Source organism: Magnolia sinica, chromosome 2 (assembly GCF_029962835.1).
Source record: "Magnolia sinica isolate HGM2019 chromosome 2, MsV1, whole genome shotgun sequence".
Classification (NCBI taxonomy): domain Eukaryota; kingdom Viridiplantae; phylum Streptophyta; class Magnoliopsida; order Magnoliales; family Magnoliaceae; genus Magnolia; species Magnolia sinica.
In genome coordinates, this window is record NC_080574.1 from 18,177,410 (window position 1) to 18,197,060 (window position 19,651).

The following is a 19,651-nucleotide window of genomic DNA, read 5'->3' on the forward strand; positions in this document are numbered from 1 at the left end:
TTGACTAAGTAAAATCTAGGTGATGTTTGTATCATAAGTGTATCGATGATATTTCAATAATATCACCAACGTATTTGATATCATCAGAATTTTGTTTATTAGAAAAAAAAATTTCAATTTTTTTTCATGAGCACGTGGTTGTATGTAGTGTTCAATTTGTCATTGATAATATTAATAAATCTCGATAATATTGATATAGCAACATGCGCGATATTTTATTTATTTTATTTATTTTATTTTTTTATTTGAAAGATAACTGATTGAATTAAAAGAAAACAGAGCTACATTAGCTAGAATCTGCTGAGGGAGCAGAAACTAGATAAGCCCCTAGAAAAGCAAAATCGGTATTCTTAAGGTCGACAATGTAATAGGCCCATTCCGCTATTAAACATTTGGCAAAGGAGGCAACCAACTGAGGGGATTTAGCTTCGTTTTTGAAGATTCTGCTATTTCTTTCGGTCCACACAGCCCACCAAATGGCAAGGATCGCCATCCTCCATAGGCGAGTTTTCAGTTTTCCTATTCTGATACCAAGCCAAGCTTTCAGCAAGAGGTCCGCATCTTTGGGAAAACACCAACTGATTTTAAAGCAGGAAAGGAAATCTGCCCAAATGGCCGAGATGAACGGACAGTGGATGAGAAGGTGCTCAACAGTTTCTTCCGCTTTCAGACAGCAAATGCACACATTAGTAAGGATCATCCCTTTTCTTCTAAGGTTGTCGACAGTAAGGATTTTTCTGTTTCCAGCCAAGCCAAACGAACACCTGAAGCTTTGGGGGGACCGGGTACTTCCATATAAAATGAATATCACGAGAGGTTGCATTACCATACCTGAGCTGCTTGCAAAGCAACCTGACAGAGAAATTGGAAGATTTGTCTGACCTCCAAATGAGTTTGTCCTGTATTGTCTGAATCAGGTTTGCGTGCGGGACGAGGTCAAGAAGCTGCACAAATTCTTCGATTTCCCAATCTTCCAAGTTCCTCCGGAGTTGGATGTTCCAAACGACTTTGTCTGCTACAACGTCGTAGCAATCAGCGATGACGCTATCTTTCTTCACAGCCAGGCGAAACATTTGGGGAATTTATCTTTCAGCAGGATGTCTCCCAGCAAGATATCTGTCCAAAAACCAATGCAGTCTCCTTTGCCAACCTCGAATCCAATCTTCTGGATCACTTCGTTTTTCATCCGGAGGATCCCCTTCCAAATGGCAGAGGCGCTATGCGAGGAAGAGTCTTTGGTCCACCAGCCACCCTCGGAAATACCATATTTACATTTCCTTCCACAAGCTGTCTTTTTCTGTTTCAAGCCTCCATATCCATTTTCCGAGAAGGGCACAATTCATCGTTCTTAAGTCCTTTATGCCAGCTCCCCCATTTTTGATGTGATTGCAGACCTGCTTCCAATCCATAAGATGGAAGCTCTTCTTTTTCTGTTCCAAGCTGTCTTTTTCATTGCAACATGCGCGATATTGAGACCACAATCTTTCATTTCCTTTCCAATTATTGATGATTTTTTGGTGAAATATCATGTGTTGTTGATATTTTGCAATATCGATGGACGTTTGGATGAAAGGTTGGATGGTTAAATATGCTGGATGGAATGGTTGGACTGATTTCTTAAAACAACACATGCTTTTAAGGCTCCATTAAATGGAAACTTATTATATATGCATTTTTTCAATTTTTTTTATTTCTAAATATGCAAATATGTACATTTTAACATATCCTGAAATTTCGCTGAAAATTCCACCGTTTTTCCCATCTTTTCCAGCATTTCTAGTTATCAACAATATTATTGGTGATATCGATATTGTTTCTATATCCCTAGTCAGCGAAACTTGTAGCAATACCGATACTTCGAACACTACTCGCAATGGAGGGAGGGTGGAGAATGAGGGATTCTTCAATCTTCTCTTTACCGCACATCGGCTCTATGGAAATCGATAGTCAGAATGAGTAGAAAAGTCAAGGAAGGTGTTGGATTCACTTTAGGAGATGGATCAAGGATCCGGTTCTAGGATGATATATGGGTGGGAGAGAGCGCTTGGAGAAGATTTCCAAGGCTAGCTGCTCTATCCCTGGACGTGAACGTTACAATCACCCAGTGTATCTCAATCTTAAGGAATGAGGTGGTGTGGTCCCCTTCGTGCAGGAGAAACTTGTCAGATGGGGAAGTTGGCAAGTTCATCAGCTTGCTAAAGCGTCTTCAATGCATTTGCCCATCACTGGGTAAAAAGGACTCGATGGCTTGGAATAAAGAAAAGTCTGGCCAGTTCTCATTTAGATCTTTTTACAGGTTACTCCTGGGTCTCCCAAGGTTGTTGTGTTGGCCCGGTTGGTGGGAAAGAATAAGGTGCTCGCTGTTAGCAACCTATAGAAGACGAAGATGGTGATTACCAATGTTTGCATCTTGTGCATGCAAGATGAGGAGACGACTGACCATCTTTTCATTCATTGCCTGTTTGCTACGAGTTGTGATCTGGGATTTTGTCAGTCTTCAGCATGAATTGGGTTATGCTGACTCGATAGATAGCCTCTTTCTCATTTGGCAGAGGGGTGGGAATGAGAGGAGAGGTAGGATGCTTTGGAGATTAGACTTTTTGGCTGGTATATGGGCACTATGGAGAGAGAGGAACAATAGATGCTTCCATAATCGGTGATGCAGGTCTTAGATGTTTCAGATGTAATAGAGTGGGCCTTTAATATTAAGGCTTTCAGGAATTGTGCTTTGGTGTCCTCTTCTTGGGTGGCTTTGTAGTTTTTTCTTTAATAAAATTATTATCACTTATCAAAAAAAAAAAAAAAAAATCAAATATAATGCAGAGATTTGTAGTCACTGTACTTATTTATAAGGGTGTTGTACATGTCGCATCCCTTCATAATATCAATGTTATCATTATATTAAAAAAAGGGAAAAAAAAAATGAAGTTAACAAACAACAAAGAATGAAAGGGAAAGGCATTCTGCAGAATGTTTTTTCAACTTTCTCTGAGCTTTGAAGGTTCCCATCGTCTTACTGCACTTTGAAAGCCAGCAAGCAGAAAAGTACAGGTACTTCACTTAAAAACAGAGCTGATACTGGTAAGCTCTGGGAGGAACTCTGGCATTGCCATCATGAAACTATGTTTTTTATACAATGACACACAGAAAAAATATATATATTCCTAATAGATACATATAAAAGCAGTACCAAGTGAACAACTTAAATACCTGGATCAAGTAAGAGACCATAATCCTATAGAGCAAGCCAACTGGCAATGAAAAAATATTGCAAAATAAAAGAAACCACAAGAAAAGATTCCTCCAGGCATCAAGTATAGTTAGTTGTGCCATGAAAGCATTTATGATATATCACTTCACCACATACATAGGTAAGTGACTGATCCTGTAGGCAACATATGGAGAGAGGGAGTGACAATTGGCCACAAAGAAAATTCAATAATTCAGTACCTCAACTTCCAACACGTTGGACGAAGAATGAGAATATAAAAAAGGCTGACAAAGACGCCTAAAGCGAGGCTCCCCTTCACTCTGAACAAAAACCTCCAAAGCAAATGAAGGAGGTGAAGTAGCCCTGTATAAGATAATACTCAGCATAAGATCACACTATTAAAACATTTGCGATGTGCCCTGACTTTGCACGGGCATATAAATTAGAAAAATTAAGTAATCTTAACATGTAAGCAACAAGTGGTCTTTTTAATTATCAGCAGAAATATTTTTTTTTAATGTGAACAGAAATATAAATATCTTACTCGTGACAATATGAAAACCACGGAACTTCTTAATAATTTCTCATGATTGACATAAAGGTGGCGTGACCATGCAAACCATGAAGGCAGCGGGACTAGGATCGTCAACTTGCTCAGTAGATGACACCAATGTCAAAACTCTCCTTCTCTGAAGTCTGGTCAAACCTAATCTGACCTCCCGAACTCCAATAATATCACCATCAGCATGAGCAAATATCACACTGACCACCTCTGTGACAAATCACATGCTCTAGAGAGGAAATGTGTGATGTGTTTGTTAGGACCACTCCTATTACAAGCTTACAGCAGCATATCCAAACGCTCAAAAGGAATGCCTCCAAGCAATAGAAGACTAACATGGTATGCAATGAACTTTGGAGCACTTCATAAGAACTTAACTATTCATTCACCCATTTCATATAAACTTCGGTCTCTTTTTTCCAAAAGGAAGAATTCTAAAACCATTTAACAGAAAGTAAGACTTGGTCTTTTCATATAGTGTTGCCTTGTATAGGATATTGAAAATGGTGTGTACAGGATCTCCAGGAAACAGAATCTGTGAAGAAGAAACTAACGCATGGCGTGATAAGGCATCAACTACTGTATCTGTGTATCTACAATTAACCAAAGATAAATGTGTCCACTAATAAGAACTTATTAGAATTAAATTGGCTTCTATAATTTTGTTTCTTGGACAGTCTTTAAAAGAACCAGATATTTTATCATAATAGGTGGTAAGAAAAGACTTCATGGCCTGTGATCTAACTGAAGTCATGGCCCTAGATAGAGTGTAATGACAGAACAGGATTCACGTAGCAGGCCCCAATTAATTGGGATATGGCATAGATGATGATGATGATGATATTTTACCAGAATGCATCACACCGATCCGCGAATTGCTAAATTAATACCCCCTTCACCCCAATGAAACAGAAAATCAGCTAAATTTTGGTATGTCATATGACTCATACCCAACAAGTGTTATCATTGGAGATGATGACGAGGCATTCTGTTCAAGGAACTCGCACGCCGAGATTACAATTGGCTCTGCAAATATTACCTGGAAAAAAAAAAAAGAGGAGAATGGTAAATTTCTTCATCAAGAAAATGAATCATCATACATTGCAAAACCTCAAATCAAGAATATAGCCAAAAAGTTACAAGTTTTTTCAGTTCTGACAGATAAGCAACGATAACAAGCTTTTCAGAAAGAAGAAGAGGAAAAAAAAAAAAAAAGAGCACACATCCGGAATTTTCGTGAATTCTAAAATGGATAAAACAAGAGTGAAACAAATCTTGGAAAATTCAGAAGGAAAAAACTACAGAGCATGGATGAAATATAAATATGCCTTTACTTTTTCAACTGAAGAGAGAGATGTCATATTTATTAACATAGTTTTCCCATGTACCCAAGCACATCAAGTGCATACTTGAAGAGGCCGCAAGTGTAAGCCTATCACGACTTCGAGATACAGCATATGCAGACTATAACAAAACCAAACACATTGTCGTTTCAAAGGGAGCAGGGGGAACAAAACATGCAGAGATTTGTGAGATTTGTCAATGTCATTTCTTTTTATTTCCTGGTTTGCCCCAGAATTTGTTATCATAGGGAGCAGAGGGCACAAAACATGCACAGCTTTGTCATTGTCATTTCATTTACTTTCTTGTTTGCCCCAGCATTTGTTAAAGGTTTGCTGCAAATTTCATGAATTGGAACGGAATTTTTTGCCAAATCACACTGATTAATCATGAAATTTGGAGCAACCAAACTCACCCTAAATGCAGTGTTCATAATATCATTATTGTCACATGTATCTGAGACTTGAGATACGCAAAATTTTATTTTTATCATTGAGAATGTCACAGATATCAGGAAATGAATAGATGTCTGAGGGAAACATTGGGGAAATATTAGAAAGAAAAAAAAAAAGTGGCATTTTTCAACTTTAGGACATATCAAAGGCACGTGATTACATGCTTAGGACTCAAAATATTACTAAAAACAACTATACATAATAAGTATCAATTGTATTGGGACTTGAACTATGCTCTATCAAACAAAAATATTTAATTAACAAATATTGTTTTTTAAGGATGTTAATAAATATTGTTTTAATGCACTAATTTTACAACTAGTGTTTTAACTAGCGGTAGCGTGTTGTGTAGCGTTCAGCCCTCTGTAGTGTAAGCTACACGATACTTCTATTTTTGAATTTAAAAATAGAAAAAAAAAAATGATACATAGTAAGAAAAAAAAAAACAAAAAATATATATATAAATTTGTAAAAAATGATTCATTTTTTCAAGTATTAGCATGTTCAAACAAGTTATTAATCATCATTTATCAAAAGCCAATTCATATACATAAATCAAATCAAATTATTATCAACAACTTTTCAAGCAAACTATAATTAATAATGTCTAATTGAAACCACGAGTCACAAGTACGAAAAGAAAATAAAATCCCACTGGTTGAGAGTATTAAGTACAAAATACAAAATATAATTACCTTTTTTAAAAAAATACAAAATATAATTACCATTTATTTAAATAAAAAGGCGTAGCGTACAATACATACGCTACACGTCCGCTACATACACTATGCATACGCTACGACCCCTATTGCATACACTACAAGGGATTTATGCTATTTGCTAACGCTACGTAGTGTCGTAGCTACGCTACGGGCGCTATTCAAAACACTGTTTACAACCATCCATGATATATGGGATAGAATTTTCAACAATTAAGGAACATATGCTCATAGAATGTGTAGCTGAAATGAGGATGTTGAGATGGATGAGTGGCAAGACATTCAAAAGGGTATAATTAGAAATGCATTGAGGGAACTAAGGAATAGCACCAGTCTATACTACTCGGTAACGCCAATTGCTCCTCTATTTTTCCTGCTCTTTTTTGAATTATGGAAATATAGTTATTTTATATGAAAACACATAAATACCCTTAAAAATAGATTTTCAATAGGTTACATAATCCATCCCATACATCAGATCCACCCCTTCTATCAGGCGTATCGTCACATTTTCAACATGAATCCAAAAAGTCCAATCCAACACTTAGTTGGGCCAGCATTCGTCAACACCTATATGAGCAAAGCATTTTTTTGAAGATTTGTTTTAGGAGCCGCGCTAGCCTGACTATGCGTGGTCCAGCAGGGGCATGCCTACTACTAACCATGCAACACGTGGCGGACAACGTGCAAGAGATCAACATGCACGCGGGGATTTTTCATTCTTTTTTAAATAAAATAAAATAAAATAATCTTTCTTTATTTTTCTTCTCCTTCGCATGTGAAATTCCATAACTGTTCCTGCTTATCTCTCTTCCCTTGAGGTTTGCTGGAACTAGAATATGCCCTACATATTGCAATACAACCATTAGGACTGTCTATTGTATTGGGGTCTTTTTCACTGATCCAAAACTATTCATGTGGACCACAATGTAGATAGGGATAACCAAGATAATTCTCAGATTTAAAAGGTTGATAAGACCACCCATATCCTAATGAAAAGAGTCAAATGATCAAAGGGTTGTAATATTACAATATAAGTCTACTATTCTTTCTTTGATATACTCTGTCCAAATAAAGTCCATCGTAGAAACAGTTTTGATCATTGAAATATGGCCCCAAATCCAAAGTTTGGAATCCCAATGCATGCTTAAGCAATCCCTCCAAATGTATTCTACCAAATCTCCTCCCCTGAAAACATTGTGTGGCATCACAAGTTGTCATAAGAAGTGTGTGACTTGCATTATGCGTGAGGCCCACCATGGTGGGCATATTCCATCCGTTCCACTCATCTTATGTGCTCCATTAGAATAAAGAGACTCACCAAAGATACGCCATTCTAAAACTTAGGTGGGCCACACCATGTGAATTTAGATGTCTTAGGCATGATTTTACATTGTTTCACCACAGCGTGCCCCCAGTACTTTTGATCGATGGTGCAACCAGGTACTATCGACACTGAATCACAAAGTAGACAAGAATTACACACAAGAATATTTGAGTAGAGAAGGAGAAATAACCTTATTGATATTGAACTTCTCATTACAATGCTTAAGAAAACAAAAACTCACACTTTCAAAATTTTTGGGATGACTAACACTTAACAAGACCCTAAATAAATCTTTAATGAAAATCCTCCCCCAGTATCTACCCAACTCTGAAGACAGTAAATTAACACCCAAAAGCTCATATTTGGCCAGATTAACCTTGAGCCCAAATACGAACTCGAACAACCATATTGTCTTCCGAAGATAATCAACCATAGAGTCAACAACCTCACAATAAAACAGGGTGTCATCAGCAAATTGCAGGTGAGTGAGTTTCTATGGAAAATTGGGGACAAAGAAGCCTTGAATCAAGTCCACAGCTTTACCCTTGACTAGAAAACGACTCAGAGCTTCAGAGACAATAAGGAAAGGAGAGAGGGGATCCCCTTGCCAGATACCCCTCGATGCTTTCAAGTAACCAAAAGGGGAACCATTTATCAAGATCGAAAACTTAGCTAATGAAATACAAGCCATCATCCACCCTCTCCACTTAGAACCAAAGCCATTAGAACCATCATCTAGTTTAAAAAGGCCTGGTCGACATGGTCATAAGCGTTCTCCATATCTAACTTGCACAAGATTCCCCACCTACCAGCCCAATAGTAAGAATCCACACACTCACAGACCAAGAGAGCACCGTCGAGAATCTACCGACCCAAGATGAATGCACTGTGGAAAGGAGGGATAACTTTGCTTAGCACAACCCTCAGTCTATGGCTAAGTAATTTAGCCAGAATTCAATCAGGCTGATAGGCTGAAAATCCGTCAAGGAAACAACACCTTCAATCTTCAAAATTGAGGCACAACAAAGATGCAAACACTCCATTAGTGACACGAATTCATTCACTTCTCCATCACAGAGGTTCCGACGACACGGTGGGGACCACACGACTTACTCTCCACATAATGAGTAAAGGTGGGCATCGAGTCGAGTCGAACCGGATTGGACCCAACTCGACTTGGTCCGAAGTTTTCAATACCTGACCCGAACTCGACCCGATCCGGGACCGAGTCCGGGTCCACTGACTCAATCCGATCCGTTCCGTTATATTGCTGGCCTGACTCGAACCAAGTCCGACTCGGTCAGGAAAATCGAGTCGGATCAGGTTAGGTACGGTTCGGATCGAATATTCTTGACCCTAAAAGAGTTTCAATGGTAGACGTTCAATCCCACTGCTTTTTGCAGTGTGGTCCACTTGATCTTTAGATTGATCTTATTTTTCAGCTCAAGCCTTAAGACGAGCCCGCCGAGTGGATGGACAGTTTAGATATAACACATACCTCGTGATGGGACCCACAGAACTTGCTGAAGGCAACACGCCAAACCAGCTGTGCTGGTGCGTGGTCACCTACCGATCCGCGTCCCAAGGTTTTCCTTGGGACGTGGATTTTATGCTATGTGGGCCCACGGTGATATTTGTAAGAAATCCGCACCATCCATCATTTGTGAGGGCTCATTTTAGGACATGATACCAAAAAATAGGTGAATTTAAAGCTCAAGTGTGCTGGACGAGGGGGAAAACAGAGGAAGGTGGTCATTGAATCTACACTGTTTCCTCTCATAAGGGCCACTTGAGTCTTGGATATACTTCATTTTTGGCAGCATGTACTAAAATGAGCTCCCAAAACGGATGGACGGTGTGCATTTATCACAAACATCACGGTGGGACCCACCTAACATCCCAAGCAAGAACGTGAAAGGCTTGCTTATGTCGTCAGGGAGCTCTGCTCGAGGCACCTCGAGCCGTGTGAGAAGATGGATTGGCTACTCCCCATCCCACCAGTCAAAGGATGGTAAGTCGGTGCTCTGTGGGCCCCACCATGATGTATTTACTTCATCCATGCCGTCCATCTATTTTTCTAGATCATTTTATGGTATTTTAAATATAAAAAAAGACGTATATCCCAATCTCAAGTGGACAACATTACAAGAAACAATGATGAATAAACATTGTGCAGATCGAATCGGATCCAATTGGATCGAATTCCGAATCGGGTCAGTCCGGGTTGACCATTGATCCGAAATTGAACCGATTAATGGTCAGACCTTGCTGGGCCAGCTCGATCCGACCCGATCCTGGCCTTCGGTTCGGATCTGTTCGGGTCAGATCGGGGCGGATCGGGTCAGATCCGCCGGATCGGTCCCTTTCTGCCCAGGTCTAATAGTGAGTAACACTTAGCAACCACCATAAATCTTAATAATGAACAATATAAACTTTCTACAGACAAAAATAAGAGGTTCAAAGAATTCAAAATAGGAGATTCTGTGATAGTCCGTATCAGGCCAGAGCAGTATCCCAGGGAACTGTTTAAAAATTGCACGCGTGTAGCGTTGGACCATTCAAAATTATCAAATGAAATGGTCTCAATGCGTATGTAGTAGATCTTCCACCTTCAATGGGGACTAGTTCCACATTCAATGTGGAGGATCCAGTCACATGTAAGGGTATCCTTGATCCTATGTCCAGCATTGCGCCTGACCATCCCAGAGCACCGAATCATTCACCTGACCTTTGGCCTCTTCCGACCCCTTGTCCCAGCCTCTACCCCCTATACCAACCATTCCTACTACCAGAGTGGAGATAGAGGATATCCTGGACCATGAGATAGTCTCGACACCGGATGGTGGGTTCCAGAAGTTCCTCGTTAAGTGGAAGTCAAGGTCGGCTTCAGACTACTCGTGGCTCAGTGAGGAAGAACTTCAGCGGCTTGATCTTGATATTCTAGAGCGGTACAGGAGCTTTGTTTCGCCAGTGGCGAAATCTTCGTAGCCAGGGAGGGTTGATGAGGACATCTCACACGGAGTACCTTCACTATGCACGTACGAGAGGAGGAGGACCATACCGTCAATCTACCTTGGCGACGGCATGGATTGAAGACCCATAACTTATGGGAGGAGTATTGAGAGTCTTAGAGTCTAGAGTGGACCCGGCCATGGCCCATCATGTCATGATCGTGGCCCACCACCATGAAACTTCATAGGATTTTGGATTTTACTATTTTTCATGTTTTCATTTTTGATGGTCGGCTCAAATTGATTAGTAGTTGTTTGGTTTTAATTGTTTTTATGTGGATCTTTTTATGCGCACTTGGCACAGGGGCACTTTAGTCATTCTCTCCTCTAAGGGTTTCTTTATATATTCAAGGGGAGGGGGCATTATGGTGATGCTGTAGGAAATAAGAAAAGAAAAGGTTGTTTTCTCTCTTCTCTTTATGTGTGGAGACGTGAGCCATAAGAGGGTGAGAAGCCCCCCCTTGTTCATCAAGGGAAGACTACCGAGGTGCAAAGCCTCATCCCAACCCATTCCATCATCATCATCTCTTTCCCCTTCATTCACGTTAATTATTCAGCCCAACAAAACAGTCCAACAGCAATAGTGCATCTTCCAGATCCAGCTCGCCGCTGCAGGAACGCAACCTTCGGTGTAGCACTAAAACTACACCGCACATCGGATCGAGGCGAAAATCAAAGGATCAAGACTCTTCCCCTGGCCGACCAGACTGGAGGTGGCTCCCACCCCATACGTGCTCCCCTCACACGTGCGAGCCTATTCCCCCACGTGTGGATCCCACATGAGAGACCTTTCTTCCTGGATTGATTCATCCTTCTGGTAGGACTTCCTCCCCACTCCAAAACCCTTTTTGGATCACCCAATTAGGATACCTAGTTTGAACGATACGAAAAAAAATTTCTCTTGATTTTCCCTATTTTCTGCAAAATTCCCCAAATCAGATTCAAACCCCAAATTGACCATATTAGTTCTCAATTCGCAGCCTAATAAATCATCCTAATCTGAAACCCTTACCTTAGATTACCCAATCCTCACTTTTCTCCAATTTTAGAGCCCTAATTTGCGATTAATGGATCCCATTGATGATGAAACAATCCTACACAAGCTTGAGGGTTTCCACATTCCTTGGAACTCATTAGATTGATTATTTTGAATCAGAATCAGCCCTAACTTGTGTGTAGGCTTGGATCTTTACGGATTCCCCTATTTGGAATGCTTTGACTTTATTGTGGGATGTGGAGATTTATTATTGTTAATTTATTTGATAATCTTAGCCTAAGTTTCTTGCATATCATAGTTAATTTTCATGTCCTACATCAAATTTGGTATTAGAGCCCAAGTTTTCATAGGGAAATGCATTGCATGTTTAGGGTTCAGTTTATTTATGTCCATTTTGCATCAAGTCTCCTCATATAGGGTTGTTTAGGACCCATAATTCACAATATGGGCTGCTGAATTTTCTGTTGTCAGAAAATCTACAAATTTCATTGCTGAATTTTCTATTAACAAATTATTTGGGCAGTTATATTGCTGGAATTTTAGTAGCGTTGTGTAATTTCCTTCATATAGTCCTATAGGGTCACTTAGTTCCACTTAGACGCATATAGTTGCATTAGAGGGTCTTTGAGTTGAGTGGTTGTATGCCCACACATGTTGCCCATGGTTTTGGTTTGCACCCTACACTAAACATGAACAAAATAACCCGACAGTTTGAGTCTTTGGGTAGGTGTCTGGAATAATGTGTTGACCAACGCTTTGATCAGCTTAATGTGCGTATTACCCAACTAGAGGCCTCCACTCAGGCCAACCCCACTAATGGGTAAGATGCCCAATCTCAGGCATGTCATCCAAAGGATAGACGAAGTAATGATCACGGTCAAGGAAATGGTCATGGGCATGCACTTACATACCCACCCCGCGAGGGACATCACGGTCAGTATGATCCTAATATGCACTTTCTCAAAGGGGTCAATGTCGATGCCCCCACATTTGATGGCCGGTTAGACCCTAAAGCTTTTCTAAATTGGCTGGTGGACATGGACCACTACTTTGAGTGGTACGACATGACGGATGCCCGCCGAGTCCGTTTTGCTAAAATGAATCTAGTGGGTCAAGCTAAAAGATTTTGGGCCACGGTGGAGCGTAAAAATGAAAGGTCAAGGGCACCCCGACAGTCCATTGGGTAGAGATGAAAGAAGTTCTGAAAGAGAAGTATCTCTCATTCTCTTATCATTTGAAGTTGGTGGAAGATTGGCAGTCCCTTCGACAAGGTGTCATGAGTGTGACCGAATACATTGAGAAGTTCAAAGAGTATTTGACCTGGTGTGAGGTGGAGGAGCCCATGCTCACTCTTGCTCGATTCAAGATGGGCCTCTATTCTGATATTAGGAGAGAACTGCTCGCTAAGGACATTGACACCCATGAACAGATGTATCAAGTGGTGTTGGAAGTCGAGTAGTATCTCAGGGCGCCTATGGGAAGGCAAGTTAAATCCCGAGATTCCAGCGCTAAGGTTAATCACACAGGGACTAAGCCTAGCACTAAAAATCAATTCAAGCCTTCCAGTAGTTTGTAGTCTAGAGTCAAGGATGATAAAGGGAAAGGAGTTGTTGGGTCTAGCTCGGGTAGAAGTGATGTGACTAGGTGCTTTAGGTGTTAGGGATTTGGTCATTTTGTCCACCAGTGTGGCACGAAAGAGGGCACCAAAGTGTTCTTTATTGATAGGCAAGTAAAAGTTTTGGTCCCTAAGAGTGGGGATGAGGAAGAAGAATATGTGCCAAAGGAGAGTGCTAGCGATGAAGAAGATGGAGCGCATGATGCCGTAACGCTTGCAGTTGTTCATTGTGCCTTCGTACAAGCAAAAGGTACCAATGACTGGCGTCGCAACACAATTTTTTACACCTATACAAAATGTGGGGAGAAAAGTAGCAAGGTGATTGTGGATAGTGGTAGTTGCGCTAACGTGGTCTCAACTGGCACCGTGAGCCATTTGAGCTTGAAAATTGAAGCCCATCCTCAACCCGATAGAGTTTTTTGGGTTAATGAGACCTTCATTCCTATATCTCAACATTGTCTTGTTCCTATCCAGTTTGGATCATATACAAACAAGTTGTGGTGTGATGTGGTTCTCATGGATGTTGGCCACATCATCTTCGGTAGGCCATGGATGTTACCATATTCGGTCACTCGAATGTGTGCACATTCATGTTTGAGGGAAAGAAAATCAAGTTGAATCCTTTACCACACAAGAACACTACTGGAAAGGAGTCCACCACAAAGAGTGGTGCGAGCGGTTCAAGGGAACCCAAGTCTAAGTCAAAATCCCAGTCCAAGCCTCTTCATATTCTGAATGCCAAAGAATTTGAGAAAGACACTAAGTCGGACTCGACGGTGTATGCCCTAGTAGCCAGGGAGACAACACCAGAGGTTGGTATAGAGTTGCCCACTAAGGCCATCCCGGTAGTGGACGAATTTCATGATATTTTCCTGATGACCTATCGGAAGAGTTTTCCCCTATGAGGGACATACAGCATGCCATTGATTTAGTCCCTGGGGTGAAATTATTAAACCTTTCTCATTACCGAATGAACCAAAAGGAGCATGGGGAGTTAAAGAGAAGTTGATGAACTCCTGGGTAAGGGATTCGAGAGAGCATGAGCTCGTGTGTCGTGCCCGCCATTCTTACACCAAAGAATGATGGTACATGGAGGATGTGTGTTGATAGTAGGGCCATCAATAAAATTACGATCAAGTACCGGTTTCCCATACCGCATCTTGATGACATGTTGGATATTCAAAGCTTGACCTCAAAAGTGGTTATCACCAAATCCGTATACGACCTGGTGATGAGTGGAAGACAGCTTTCAAGACAAAGGATGGCCTATACGAGTGGCTTGTCATGCCTTTTGGGCTGACTAACGCCCCGAGTACTTTCATGCGTGTGATGACTCAAGTGTTAAGACCCTTTATTGGGAAGTTCTTGGTCGTTTATTTCTACGATATCCTGATTTATAGCATGACCAAGGAACTACACCTCAACCATTTGAGGCAAGTCTGTGGGATCTTGAGGGCTGAGAAGTTATATGCTAACCTTAAGAAGTGTGTGTTCTTGTCTAGCAGTGTTGCCTTCTTAAGGTTCATAGTATCATCTGAGGGAATGTTGGTGGATCCCGAGAAGGTTATGGCCATTGTCAATTGGTCTGAACCGCGTAATATCCATGAGGTGCACAACTTTCATGGCTTAGCCACCTTCTATAGGCGGTCCATTCGACGCTTCAATTCCATCATGGCTCTCATTACGGATTGCATAAAAAATAAAAATAAATTTTTTTTAAAAAAAAGGAAAGTTTCAATGGACGAAGGCTGCCTTAAAGGCCTTTAAAGAGATTAAGGTCAAAATGACCGAAGCTCCAATCATGCGACTTCTCGATTTCTCAAAAATTTTTGAGGTCGCATGCGACACGTCAGGAGTTGGCATAGGAGGAGTGCTTAGTCAAGAAGGGCACCCTGTCGCTTTTTTTAATGAGAAACTAAATGAGGCGAAACGAAAATATTCCACCTATGACAAAGAATTCTATGCGGTTGTGGCCCAAAATCTTTTAGCTTGACCCACTAGTTTTATTTTAACAAAACGGACTCGGCAGGCATCCGTCATGTCGTGCCACTCAAAGTAGTGGTCCATGTTCGCCAGCCAATCTAGAAAAGCTTTAGGGTCTAATTGGCTGTCAGATGTGGTGGCATCAACCTTGACCCCTTTGAGAAGGTGCATATCAAGATCATACTGGCCGCGATGTCCCTCGCGGGGTGGGTACGTAAGTGCATGCTCATGACCATTTCCTTGACCACGATCATTACCTCATCTATCCTCTGCATCACCTGCCTGAGACTGGGCATCTTCCCCATTAGTGGGGTTGGCCTGAGTGGAGGCCTCTAGTTGGGTAACGCGCACATTAAGTTGATCAAAGCATTTCCAAGCGCCTACTCAAAGACTCAAATTGTCGAGTTATATTGTTCATGGACTTCTGCAATTGCTCCATGTTTAGCGTAGGGTGCAAACCAAAACCACGACCAGCACGTATGGGCATACAAACACTCACTCAACTCAAAGACCCCCTAATGCAACTATATGCATCTAAGTTGAACTAAACGACCCTATAGGACTCTATATGAAGGAAATTGCACAACGCTACTAAAATTCTAGCAAGATAACTGCCCAAATAATTTGTTAACAGAAAATTTGGCAATGAAATTTGTGGATTTTTTGACAACAGAAAATTCAACAACCCATATTGTGAATTATGGGTCCTAAACAGCCCTATATGAGGAGATTTAATGCAAAATGGACATAAATAAACTGAACCCTAAACATGCAATGCATTCCCTTATGAAAACTTAGGCTCTGATACCAAATTTGATGTAGGGCATGAAAATTAACTATGATATGCAAGAAACTCAGGCTAAGATCATCAAAATTAATTAACAATAATATATCTCCACATCCCACAATAACGTCAAACCATTCCAAATAGGGGAATCCGTAAAGATCCAAGCCTACACACAAGTTAGAGCTAATTCTTATTCAAAATAATCAATCTAATGAGTTCCAAGGAATGTAGAAACCCTCAAGCTTGTGTAGGATTGTTTTATCATCAATGGGATCCTCTAATCGCAAATTAGGGCAAGATTAGGGCTCTAAAATTAGGGAAAAGTGAGGATTAGGCAATCTAAGATTAGGGTTCTAGATTAGGATGATTTATTAGGCTGAGAATTGAGAACTAATTGGTCAATTTGGGGTTTGAATCTGATTTGGGGAATTTTGCAGAAAATAGGGAAAATCGGAAAAAAAAATTCGTATCTTTCAAACCGGGTATCCAAATCGGGTGATCCAAAAGGGGTTTTGGAGTGGGGAGGAAGGCCTACCAGAAAGATGAATCAATCCAGGAAGAAAAATGTCCCGCATGTGGGACCCGCACATGTGCTGCACATGGGCGAGTAGGCTCGCACGTGTGAGGGGAGCACGTACGAGGTGGGCGCCACCTCCAGTGTGGTCGGCCAGGGGAGGAGTTTTGATCCTCCAAGTTTCGTCTCGATCCGATGTGTGGTGTAGTTGTAGTGCTACACCGAAGGTTACGGTCCTGTAGCATCGGGCTGGATCAGGAAGATGCACTATTGTTGTTGGACTGTTTTATTGGGCTAAACAAGCAACGTGAATGAAGGGGAAAGAGATGATGATGATGGGAATGGGATGGGATGAGGCTTCGCACCTCGGTAGTCTTCCCTTGATGAACAACAGGGGGCTTCTCACCCTCTTATGGCTCACGTATCCACAAACACAGAGGAGAGAATATGACCTTTTCTTTTCTTATTTCCTGTAGCATCACCATAATGCCCCCTCCCCTTGAGTTTATAAAGAAACCCTAAGAGAAGAGAATAACTAAAGTGCCCCTGCGCCAAGTGCGCATAAAAAGGTTCACAAAAAAATAATAAAAACCAAACAACTACTGATCAATCTGAGCCGACCATTAAAAACTAAAACATGAAAAATAGTAAAATCCAAAATCCTACGAAGTTTCATGGTGGTGGGCCACAATCATGACATGATGGACCATAATCGGGTCCACTCTAGACCTTAAGACTCTCAATACTCCTCCCACAAGTTATGGGTCTTCAATCCATGCTGTCGCCAAGGTAGATCGACGGTAGGGTCCTCCTCCTCCTCTCGTACGTGCGTAGTGAAGGAACTCTCCATGTGAGATGTCCCCATCAGAAAATGTCCCTGCATTAATCACCTCCGGTGAGGAGTCTCGAACACGAACCTCCCGCTTTGATACCAATTTGATGCAAGACAATTAACCACTTGCTCTAAAAGCTTAAACTGATAGAGCATGGCGAAGTAATCCCTTTATCTCATAGCCCAGGCCCCACATCTCATGAGTTAGGACCTCAGCCGCCCACCCCAAGTGTGTCCCCGCATCCCACAGGATACCCCACTCGAGCCCGGTGTGAAAATGCCCCTGCATTATGTAGCCTTTAAACACATCCTAAAATTCCTTTAAAAGGGACAATGTTAAGCCATTAGGACCTAGGTTTTGTCCCTCCCCGAGAAAAACACAACTACTTTTACTTCTTCCTTTATGAAAGGTCTCTCCAGCAAAAGCCAAATCCTCCCTTAAGAGGCTATTAAAATTCAAATTGTCCAACTTTGGTCTCTTCTGCCCTTCCCTACCAAAAAAAAAGGCCTTTGTAAAATATGATCAGTACTTCGCAAACATGATCCTTTTCCTCTATTCTCCTACCCTCCACAATAATACTGCTCATTTTATAGCTCCTTGCTCGAGAGCTCGCAATATAATGAAAAACTCTAGTGTGTTTTTTTAAGGTAAGAGTAATTTTATTGAAGGAGCACAAAAGCTCAAAAACAACAAAATATTGCATCCCTCCCAAGAACAACCAAACATTTTGGTCGAAATGTTTAATACAAAAAGCTCACCTTATTATATACAATTTTGCCCTCTTATAAACTTCCATCACAAAACCACTCTTATTTTAGAAGCATCTCCCATTTATCTCCCCCCATATAGCCCAAAAGATCACCATCACTAGTGTTCGTAATATCGATACTATCGGCCAACATTATCGGTATCGATGGCTAGCGATACAAAACCCCTCAGAAGGCCCTCAGAAATACAAAAAATAATAATAATAAATAAATAATAAAAATTGAAGAATCCTATGTATCATGCGATATATTGCATCACATCACAAAATATCATGAGATATCGCAAAATATCGTGCGATATCGACCGATATTATTACTTTTGCCATTTTTTATCAAGGATTTTAACATTTTCTTCGTGATAAAATGGCCGATAATGTCAGAAAAATCAGGAAAAAAAAAAATTCGAGACACCGTAAATACCCAAAGAAAATTGGAAAAAAAATTTGAAGGGGGGGACTTTCATGAGAGTGGATTTAGGTACCTATCGAAGAGATTGCCTTATCGGAAGTTGCATTTGGTAGGCCAATCAATCAAAGTGATGCGACGTTCATAAGTAAGCGTGAAAAACACTTTGTTTCCCTTTTTTTTCTTCAAATAGATTATAAATTGAAAATGGCAATGTGATTTCGGCAAATAATCTGAAAAAATCCGGAGATTTGGAGTGTATTTGGGAGACAGAGAGAGATTTTAGGGTTTTGTCAAGGGAATAGCTGAAGAGAGACGGTCCTGTCAAGGGCTCTGTAGGGCCCACCATGATGTATGTGTTTGATCCGCACCGTCCATCCATTTTGATAGGGCATTTTAGGGCATGAGCCCAAAAAGGAGGCAAATATAAAGCTCAAGTGAACCACGCTTGGTGACAAGGTTTGATGGACCTAAATGAAGGGAAAAGATAAATATTAGCTTGATCCAAAACTTATGTGGCCCCCAAGACATTTTCAACGGTAGATGTTCAATCCCCACTTGTTCCTATGGTGTGGTCCACTTGACCCTTAGATCTCCGTACTTTTTTCAACTCATGCCCTAAAATTATCTATTAAAATGGATGGATGACGTGTATAAAACACGTACATCACGATGGGCCCCACAGAACCCCTGATAGATCGCACGTCCCTAGCTATGTACCTGCACCCCAGAAACCCTGGATTTAAGGAAGCGAATTGCGTATTTGGCCTAAATTTGGGTGAGCGGATTGGATAGTTGGTCCCACCCAACTCTTTGGGGCCCACCTCGATGTATGTATTGCATATCCACACCATCCATCTATTTGGCCTGCTTATTTTAGGGCATGGTCCCAAAAATGAAGCAGATACAAGTTTCAAGTGGACCACACAAGAAGAAACAGTTGTCATTGATCTCCCACCATTAAAAACTTCCTAGAGTCCACCGTAATGTTTATTGACCATCCAACCTGTTGATAAGTTCATACAAACTTGGATGAAAGGAAAAAAGAAATATTAGCTTGATCCAAAAAAATTGTGGCCCACAAAGGTTTTTAGTGGTCAATAACCACTATTTCGTGTGGAAAC

The 19,651-nt window shown here is 40.9% G+C and overlaps 1 protein-coding gene across 1 annotated transcript in view; it reads right to left on the minus strand.

Annotated features, from left to right (window-relative positions):
- The window catches only part of LOC131236492 (protein virilizer homolog), a 60,920-nt gene that overhangs the window by 32,622 nt on the left and 8,647 nt on the right, over positions 1–19,651 (minus strand). The window contains exons 3-4 of the mRNA XM_058233712.1: positions 4,724–4,812; positions 3,451–3,574 (exon numbers count right to left, since the gene is read on the minus strand). Of these exons, the coding sequence (XP_058089695.1) occupies positions 3,451–3,574; positions 4,724–4,812 (213 nt within the window). The remainder of the gene's footprint in view (positions 1–3,450; positions 3,575–4,723; positions 4,813–19,651) is intronic.